The sequence below is a fragment of the Oncorhynchus kisutch genome, unplaced genomic scaffold (genome assembly GCF_002021735.2).
Source record: "Oncorhynchus kisutch isolate 150728-3 unplaced genomic scaffold, Okis_V2 Okis01b-Okis20b_hom, whole genome shotgun sequence".
NCBI lineage: Eukaryota > Metazoa > Chordata > Actinopteri > Salmoniformes > Salmonidae > Oncorhynchus > Oncorhynchus kisutch.
The window spans coordinates 4,604,155-4,613,486 of record NW_022261978.1 but is presented as its reverse complement, the minus strand read 5'-3'; the positions used below and the strand labels follow the sequence as shown (position 1 = coordinate 4,613,486).

The window sequence follows — 9,332 nt, the reverse complement described above, 5'->3', positions numbered from 1 at the left end:
TAAATATATTTCATAATTTCATACTTTTAGATTTGTGTGTATTGTTGTGAATAGTTAGATACTACTGCACTGTTGGAGCTAGGAACACAGGCATTTCGCTACACCCACAATAACATCTGCTAAATATGTGTAAATAAAAATAAAATGTGATATACAGACCTGCATTATTATTATAACGTTGGGCCCATATAACTTCACATACTTTCAGTTCACATCTGGCTTGATACTTTGGATGGGAATGTGGTGTCATTTATCACGCAGACCTAGTTACTAATCTGTTTAAATCCTTCCTTCTTTGTCATCTTTCTTCAATTCGAGTGATTTTAACGTAACTTTATTAAATCATCCCCAAAGGGAAAATCGTTATTGGTGATTGAGGTAATCATTGATCTTATATGATAACAGAAGGACTTTTGTGTAGATTGTTGCGTGTGTATTTATTTGACTGTAACTAAATTCCTCCATCTCCCCATTCCTCTGATGCCGGTATTCCCCTCCGTCCCCCATCCCTCTCTCCAAACCCCGATTACCCCAACTCCCGTCCCTGCCTGGACGGGTCATTTCAGTAGGATGCCTGTTTATGTAGTTTCCATTGTATGTTTTATAATATTGTCTGTTTAAGTTGTTGTTCCTTTGTCATTTCCATTGTGTTATAAAATCGTTTTGGTAGTAGTGAACAGCAAGGACGTCGAAGCATAGTAAACAGCAAGGACGTCGAAGCATAGTAAACAGCAAGGACGTCGAAGCATAGTGAACAGCAAGGACGTCGAAGCATAGTAAACAGCAAGGACGTCGAAGCATAGTAAACAGCAAGGACGTCGAAGCATAGTAAACAGCAAGGACGTCGAAGCATAGTAAACAGCAAGGACGTCGAAGCATAGTAAACAGCAAGGACGTCGAAGCATAGTAAACAGCAAGGACGTCGAAGCATAGTAAACAGCAAGGACGTCGAAGCATAGTAAACAGCAAGGACGTCGAAGCATAGTAAACAGCAAGGACGTCGAAGCATAGTAAACAGCAAGGACGTCGAAGCATAGTAAACAGCAAGGAAGTTCACTGTATATAGACTTTTTTCTATTATGTTATTGACTGTACGCTTGTTTATTCCATGTGTAACTCTGTGTTGTTGTTTGTGTCGCACTGCTTTGCTTTATCTTGACCAGGTTACAGTTGTAAATGAGAACTTGTTCTCAACTGGCCAATCTGGTTAAATAAAGATGAAATAAAATAATATTAAAAAAAGAAAAAAGCAGTTTTGAATTTAACGGTTATTTTACTGATATTTTCTTATTAAAATAGGCTATTATCAAACAGCTTCCTATAACTAAGAATTAGAAGTCCTATCAATTTAGACCCTAGAATAGATTAAACAGTTATATTTGACGTTTTTAATATTGTTGAGGTGTAAAATTGTATCCCAAATAGTTGATCGTCTAAAATGACCAATTCAGCAGTTGTCCGTTTGAAACCATTTGATTGGCTGTTGTCAGGTTCCACGGACTCCGCACAACGCCATGTGGTTGGCTGGTAAACAAAACACGGACAGGTTAAAAGGTGAACGTTGTCAAATTTGCCTTCAGTTGAGTTGTCAGTTCAGACCCAACGTTCTTTATTCTGGTACATTCTGATCGTTATCAGACACTAGTCTGTTGGGCTATAAAAAATACAAGCGGGAGAATGAACGCTATGATTTGTCAACTCCAAGACCTACCGCCTTACATGGAGTCCGAAAACAAGAGTTTCGAACCGTGGCGTGACTACCTGAAGTTAGCTGACCTAGTGCGTGAGATGCAGTTAGGTAGGTTCACCCCGGAACCGTCAACCGTTGAGGGTCATGACTCCGGGATATGGTCGACCATGGTGGAATTTGAAGAGTTTCCGCCGCGAGCCTTGCTGTTACCGATAACACCCGTGGCGACACCACCCCTATGGCACGAAATGGAACCCCTGGATTCCGAAATCGTCCTCTTGTTTGAAGACGCTCCTTTATCGCCGAGCAGCACCGAGGGTTCCGAGCCCCCTACAGCACCGTCCAGATCCCCCGCTGGCACCTGGGACCAGAGTGGGAGAAACACGCCGGAGGAGGTGCCATCACCCGAGCGCACCTGGGACCAGAGTGGGAGAAACACGCCGGAGGAGGTGCCATCACCCCAGCGCACCTGGGACCAGAGCGGGAGAAACACGCCGGAGGAGGTGCCATCACCCGGGCGCACCTGGGACCAGAGTGGGAGAAACACGCCGGAGGAGGTGCCATCACCCGAGCGCACCTGGGACCAGAGTGGGAGAAACACGCCGGAGGAGGTGCCATCACCCGAGCGCACCTGGGACCAGAGTGGGAGAAACACGCCGGAGGAGGTGCCATCACCCGAGCGCACCTGGGACCAGAGTGGGAGAAACACGCCGGAGGAGGTGCCATCACCCCAGCGCACCTGGGACCAGAGTGGGAGAAACACGCCGGAGGAGGTGCCATCACCCCAGCGCACCTGGGACCAGAGTGGGAGAAACACGCCGGAGGAGGTGCCATCACCCGAGCGCAAGTTCTGCAGCTTCTGCAAATACAACGGGCAGCCTGAGTCGGTGTTTCTGTCCCACAGCATCAAGAACCAGGATGGGGACATGATGTGCCGGTACCTGCAGCTAAGTCTTTGCCCTCTCTGCGGGGTCACCGGGGCCCAAGCCGCCACCAAGCACCATTGTCCACCATTGGTGTAAAGTAAATTACTTCTTAAGTAGTTTTTGGGGTATCTGTCCATTAATTGGGCTTCACAGTGGCACAGCGGTCTAAGGCACTGCAACTCAGTGTTTGAGGCGTCACTACAGACACCTTGTTTCGAATCCAGGTTGTATCTTAACCGGCCGTGATTGGGATTCCCATAGGGTATCGCACAATTGGCCCAGCGTCGTCCTGGTTTGGCCGTCATTGTAAATACGAATTTGTTCTTAATTGACATCCCTAATTAAATGACTGGTTTTTACTTTTACTTCACTACATTCCTAAAGAAAATGATGTACTTTTTACTCCGTAGATTTTCCCTGATACCCAAAACTATTCTTCAGATTTTTAATGCTTATCGGGACACGACAGTTGTGAATTCACACACTTATCAAGAGAACATCCCTACTGCATCTGATCTGGCCGACTCACTAAACACATGCTTCGTTTGTAAATGATGTCTGAGTATTGGAGTGTCAAATCAAATTGTATTTGTCACATACACATGGGTAGCAGATGTTAATGCGACTGTAGCGAAATGCTTGTCGTGTTCCTGGCTTTCTGTGAGTTAATAAAGAACAACAAAAAGGTGCCATCTGGTTTGCTTTACTTTTTTACTTTTGATACCTAAGTATATCTTAGCAATTACATTTACTTTAGATACTTAAGTATATTTGAAAACATTTAGGATTGTTTTTGCGAGAAAGCCTAACTCTGGTCCAGGCCGTTGGTACACTACCCCAGGCCTGAGGATACTTGTTGCGAGATGGGTGCTAGAGACGCGCTGAAGAGACTGTTCAGGCTGTTGTGTTGGCGACTTCCTTTAGCGTCTCTAGCATACTGTATGCGGACAATTGTAAGAGGGTTTAGGAGTGGATATTTAGCTTTAGTTTGGAACAGGCTGACTAGTTTTGTAGACTATGATGTGGTGGCAGTTAATCATCAAGCCCTCAATGAGTTGAATCAGCTGAGTTTGTCCGGGGCTTCAACAACAATATGTGCTGTTGGGGGACTGGAGTTGGGAAACACTGATGTAAAGAAACAGACACCGTTTCAATGTTGTCAACAGGCAATCTTTTACTCCCAAATGAACAAACTAAGTAGGGCAGCACAAGACACACAACCAGCTTTCTGGATCAGCCCAGTCCTTCTAGAATGCTCCACAGATGGACAATCATCAAACCATTGTTGTTTAGGCTCCAATGACAATATGAGTCTCGTACCCTGAAATGGGCCATTAATCATCATTATCATTCTGTAAATCAAGGTTAGTGACCCAACCCTGGCCGTCTCCCGTGAATTGATGTGTGCTCAATTGCCTTGAGTGGTTTGCTATTATTCTGTAAATTGATTGTAAATAAATTGTAAATGGTCACTCAAAACCGGTTCAGGCCAATTTCACAACACAATCTCACATTCAATTCGTGCGTTTACATAATGTATTTCAGCAGATGTCGTGCGTTTTTTTGTGGCTTAATTCGTGAGAAAAGACAATATTTTAAACACGACAGCCTATATTTATATTTCTGCATTATTGAACGTTATGAATATACCTTAATGTTGTATTTATTGCATCCCGTTTTATAAATGGAGTTTGTATTGCTATATATACTGTTTTCGATTTTTCTGAGCAGACATTCTGATCAGAATTTCTGAGAAAAGACACAAATTTATGTGCGACTTAATCCGTGGGGAAAACATTTGTATTAATACCACTGCTGTTTTCTATGTTTGATTTCGTTTAATACTTTGGGATACTGGTGCACTTGTTGTAGTCAGAAAGACCCTTTTTTTCGTGAAGGCAACAGTACACGATATTCTTCATAACGCATTTCATATTTCGTGGAGCCTAAATCACACAATGTTCTTCATAATGCATTTAATACAAGTTAAACAGGTTAATGTAAAATAATGAATTATGTTGGTTGACACTTATGGCTCTTACAAGGCCGTATCATTACGATTATTACGGTGTCAATCATGTTAGCAAGTCAGAAGTGTTCGTTTCCTAGCACATACTAGCACTTGACTGCTGTATTATGCTGGCTTCATATTCTCATGGGACACTAGAAAATTAGAAGTCGTAACTCCGATATGATTTGTGTTTAAGTTATTTTCAAGTTGGAACCATTAATTAACCATTAGATTGCCAACAACATTTTCTCTGTTTCCCACTTGTAATTCCAAATTTGAGGGTCCCAGTCGGAACTAGGGATTTCCGATAACTCCGATTGCACGTGAACGTGGCATTAGTATGTGTGATCGACAACAGTAGGGGCTGGTTCGCGGTGTGTCCAGCCCCAAAACGCTTTCCCGAACATTGCGGACTGAGTTTCAGTATCCTACTTTGTGTCCGTTCAGTCAACTAGTAGAATTATTGTCTGTGACGTAAGTGTGATGATTATCATTAAGGTTCTGGTCGTCTGAGACACCAGCAAATAGGCTATACAATAAACAAGATAACTTTAGTACTAAGAAACTAAAGTCATATTAATTAAACAATAAAATAATATATATATATACAATTATCATATGTTTGGTTGCTTTGAGACTGAGTCGTGTCTACACAATATTATTTACAACAAGCGGTTCCAATCCTTTTCAAGTAGACTAAATCTGTCTGCAAGTTGTATGTTATGGGTGATCTTTTCCATTAAATACAGTTCTTTGAGTCTACCTCTCCACTCTTCCGTAGTATGAATGTCCTCCTTTAACCAGTGCTCTAATTCCTTTCTTGGCTGCAGACGAGGATATTCAACAGGTTTGGTCGGCCAACATATGTTTTATGACGAGTATATTCAACAGGTTTTGGTCGGCCAACATATGTTTTATGACGAGTATATTCAACAGGTTTTGGTCGGCCAACATATGTTTTATGACGAGGATATTCAACAGCATTTTGAAACCGTTTAGGATTTACTCCAAGTAATGGTCCTCTTTGGGCTCTCTGCCAGGGAATATTTATATACATATATGTGAATATATATTTTTTAATCAATGGCAATACTGTTTAATAAGCTTGATTTCACTTAATTTTTGTGGGTATTGTTGCGCTCATTGCAGTCATAAAACACATGTTGGCCGACCAAAACACTTGTCGGTGATATGCAGTCATAAAACACATGTTGGTAGACCAAAACCCTTGTCGGTGATGTGCAGTCATAAAACACATGTTGGTAGACCAAAACCCTTGTCGGTGATGTGCAGTCATAAAACACATGTTGGTAGACCAAAACCCTTGTCGGTGATGTGCAGTCATAAAACACATGTTGGTAGACCAAAACCCTTGTCGGTGATGTGCAGTCATAAAACACATGTTGGTAGACCAAAACCCTTGTCGGTGATTGTTTTTTATAAGAAAAGCACATTTTTTATCCATTAAAATAACATCATTGCTCAGAAATACAACGTAGACATGGCTAATGTTGTAATGTTGGATTAGCTAACACAATGTGCCATTGGAACACAGGAGTGATGGTTGCTGATAATGGGCCTCTGTACGCCTCTGTAGATATTCCATAAAAAAATCAGCCGTTTCCAGCTACAATAGTCATTTACAACATTAACAACGTAATTCTCTCTCATTAGAGAATTAGACGTTTATCCACGTTTCTCCCTGATACTTTGGGGAGGAAAAAACAGAACTGTTGTCCCCCTTCACCCCTACCTACACCAACAAATGACCTCAACTAACCTGTACCCCCGCACATTGACTCTATATCGGTACAGACTCCTTATTGTTATTTTACCTTGTTACTTTTTATTTGATCTGTTTTACTTTAGTTTATTCAGTAAATATTTACTCTATTTAACTGCATTGTTGGTTATTAAGGGCTTGAATGTGTCAGTAAGCATTTCACTGTAAGGTCTACTACACCTGTTGTATTCAGCATTTCACTGTAAGGTCTACTACACCTGTTGTATTCAGCATTTCACTGTAAGGTCTACTACACCTGTTGTATTCAGCATTTCACTGTGAGGTCTACTACACCTGTTGTATTCAGCATTTCACTGTAAGGTCTACTACACCTGTTGTATTCAGCATTTCACTGTAAGGTCTACTACACCTGTTGTATTCAGCATTTCACTGTGAGGTCTACTACACCTGTTGTATTCAGCATTTCACTGTGAGGTCTACTACACCTGTTGTATTCAGCATTTCACTGTAAGGTCTACTACACCTGTTGTATTCAGCATTTCACTGTGAGGTCTACTACACCTGTTGTATTCAGCATTTCACTGTAAGGTCTACTACACCTGTTGTATTCAGCATTTCACTGTGAGGTCTACTACACCTGTTGTATTCAGCATTTCACTGTAAGGTCTACTACACCTGTTGTATTCAGCATTTCACTGTAAGGTCTACTACACCTGTTGTATTCAGCATTTCACTGTGAGGTCTACTACACCTGTTGTATTCAGCATTTCACTGTAAGGTCTACTACACCTGTTGTATTCAGCATTTCACTGTGAGGTCTACTACACCTGTTGTATTCAGCATTTCACTGTAAGGTCTACTACACCTGTTGTATTCAGCATTTCACTGTAAGGTCTACTACACCTGTTGTATTCAGCATTTCACTGTGAGGTCTACTACACCTGTTGTATTCAGCATTTCACGGTAAGGTCTACTACACCTGTTGTATTCAGCATTTCACTGTGAGGTCTACTACACCTGTTGTATTCAGCATTTCACTGTGAGGTCTACTACACCTGTTGTATTCAGCATTTCACTGTAAGGTCTACTACACCTGTTGTATTCAGCATTTCACTGTGAGGTCTACTACACCTGTTGTATTCAGCATTTCACTGTGAGGTCTACTACACCTGTTGTATTCAGCATTTCACGGTAAGGTCTACTACACCTGTTGTATTCAGCATTTCACTGTGAGGTCTACTACACCTGTTGTATTCAGCATTTCACTGTGAGGTCTACTACACCTGTTGTATTCAGCATTTCACGGTAAGGTCTACTACACCTGTTGTATTCAGCATTTCACGGTAAGGTCTACTACACCTGTTGTATTCAGCATTTCACGGTAAGGTCTACTACACCTGTTGTATTCAGCATTTCACTGTGAGGTCTACTACACCTGTTGTATTCAGCATTTCACTGTAAGGTCTACTACACCTGTTGTATTCAGCATTTCACAGTAAGGTCTACTACACCTGTTGTATTCAGCATTTCACTGTAAGGTCTACTACACCTGTTGTATTCAGCATTTCACGGTAAGGTCTACTACACCTGTTGTATTCAGCATTTCACGGTAAGGTCTACTACACCTGTTGTATTCAGCATTTCACTGTGAGGTCTACTACACCTGTTGTATTCAGCATTTCACGGTAAGGTCTACTACACCTGTTGTATTCAGCATTTCACGGTAAGGTCTACTACACCTGTTGTATTCAGCATTTCACTGTAAGGTCTACTACACCTGTTGTATTCAGCATTTCACGGTAAGGTCTACTACACCTGTTGTATTCAGCATTTCACGGTAAGGTCTACTACACCTGTTGTATTCAGCATTTCACAGTAAGGTCTACTACACCTGTTGTATTCAGCATTTCACGGTAAGGTCTACTACACCTGTTGTATTCAGCATTTCACGGTAAGGTCTACTACACCTGTTGTATTCAGCATTTCACGGTAAGGTCTACTACACCTGTTGTATTCAGCATTTCACAGTAAGGTCTACTACACCTGTTGTATTCAGCATTTCACGGTAAGGTCTACTACACCTGTTGTATTCAGCATTTCACGGTAAGGTCTACTACACCTGTTGTATTCAGCATTTCACTGTAAGGTCTACTACACCTGTTGTATTCAGCATTTCACGGTAAGGTCTACTACACCTGTTGTATTCAGCATTTCACGGTAAGGTCTACTACACCTGTTGTATTCAGCATTTCACGGTAAGGTCTACTACACCTGTTGTATTCAGCATTTCACGGTAAGGTCTACTACACCTGTTGTATTCAGCATTTCACGGTAAGGTCTACTACACCTGTTGTATTCAGCATTTCACAGTAAGGTCTACTACACCTGTTGTATTCAGCATTTCATGGTAAGGTCTACTACACCTGTTGTATTCAGCATTTCACGGTAAGGTCTACTACACCTGTTGTATTCAGCATTTCACGGTAATGTCTACTACACCTGTTGTATTCAGCATTTCACAGTAAGGTCTACTACACCTGTTGTATTCAGCATTTCACGGTAAGGTCTACTACACCTGTTGTATTCAGCATTTCACGGTAAGGTCTACTACACCTGTTGTATTCAGCATTTCACAGTAAGGTCTACTACACCTGGTGTATTCAGCAAATGGCATTATATTTCATAAATAGTGCCCTACTTTTGATCAGGGGCCATAGGGCTGTGGTCAACAGTAGTGCACTATATAGGGCTGTGGTCAACAGTAGTGCACTATATAGTGCTGTGGTCTAAAGTAGTGCACTATACAGGGCTGTGGTCTAAAGTAGTGCACTATACAGGTCTGTGGTCTAAAGTAGTGCACTATACAGGGCTGTGGTCTAAAGTAGTGCACTATATAGGACTGTGGTCTAAAGTAGTGCACTATATAGGGCTGTGGTCTAAAGTAGTGCACTATATAGGGCA

General features: G+C 41.8%; 1 protein-coding gene across 2 annotated transcripts; it reads left to right on the top strand.

Annotated features, from left to right (window-relative positions):
* Positions 1 to 1,573: 1,573 nt before the first annotated feature.
* On the top strand, positions 1,574 to 2,816 carry LOC116358993 (putative uncharacterized protein DDB_G0290521). 2 transcript variants are annotated; one of them, XM_031811571.1, is made up of 2 exons: positions 1,574 to 2,463; positions 2,518 to 2,816. In XM_031811571.1, exons 1-2 carry the CDS (start codon positions 1,678 to 1,680, stop codon positions 2,710 to 2,712), a joined length of 981 nt encoding a protein of 326 aa, XP_031667431.1. In that variant the 5' UTR covers positions 1,574 to 1,677; the 3' UTR covers positions 2,713 to 2,816. The 2 variants fall into 2 exon arrangements, with proteins under 2 accessions (XP_031667431.1, XP_031667430.1); XM_031811570.1 differs by having other exon boundaries at positions 1,574 to 2,816.
* Positions 2,817 to 9,332: the final 6,516 nt, after the last annotated feature.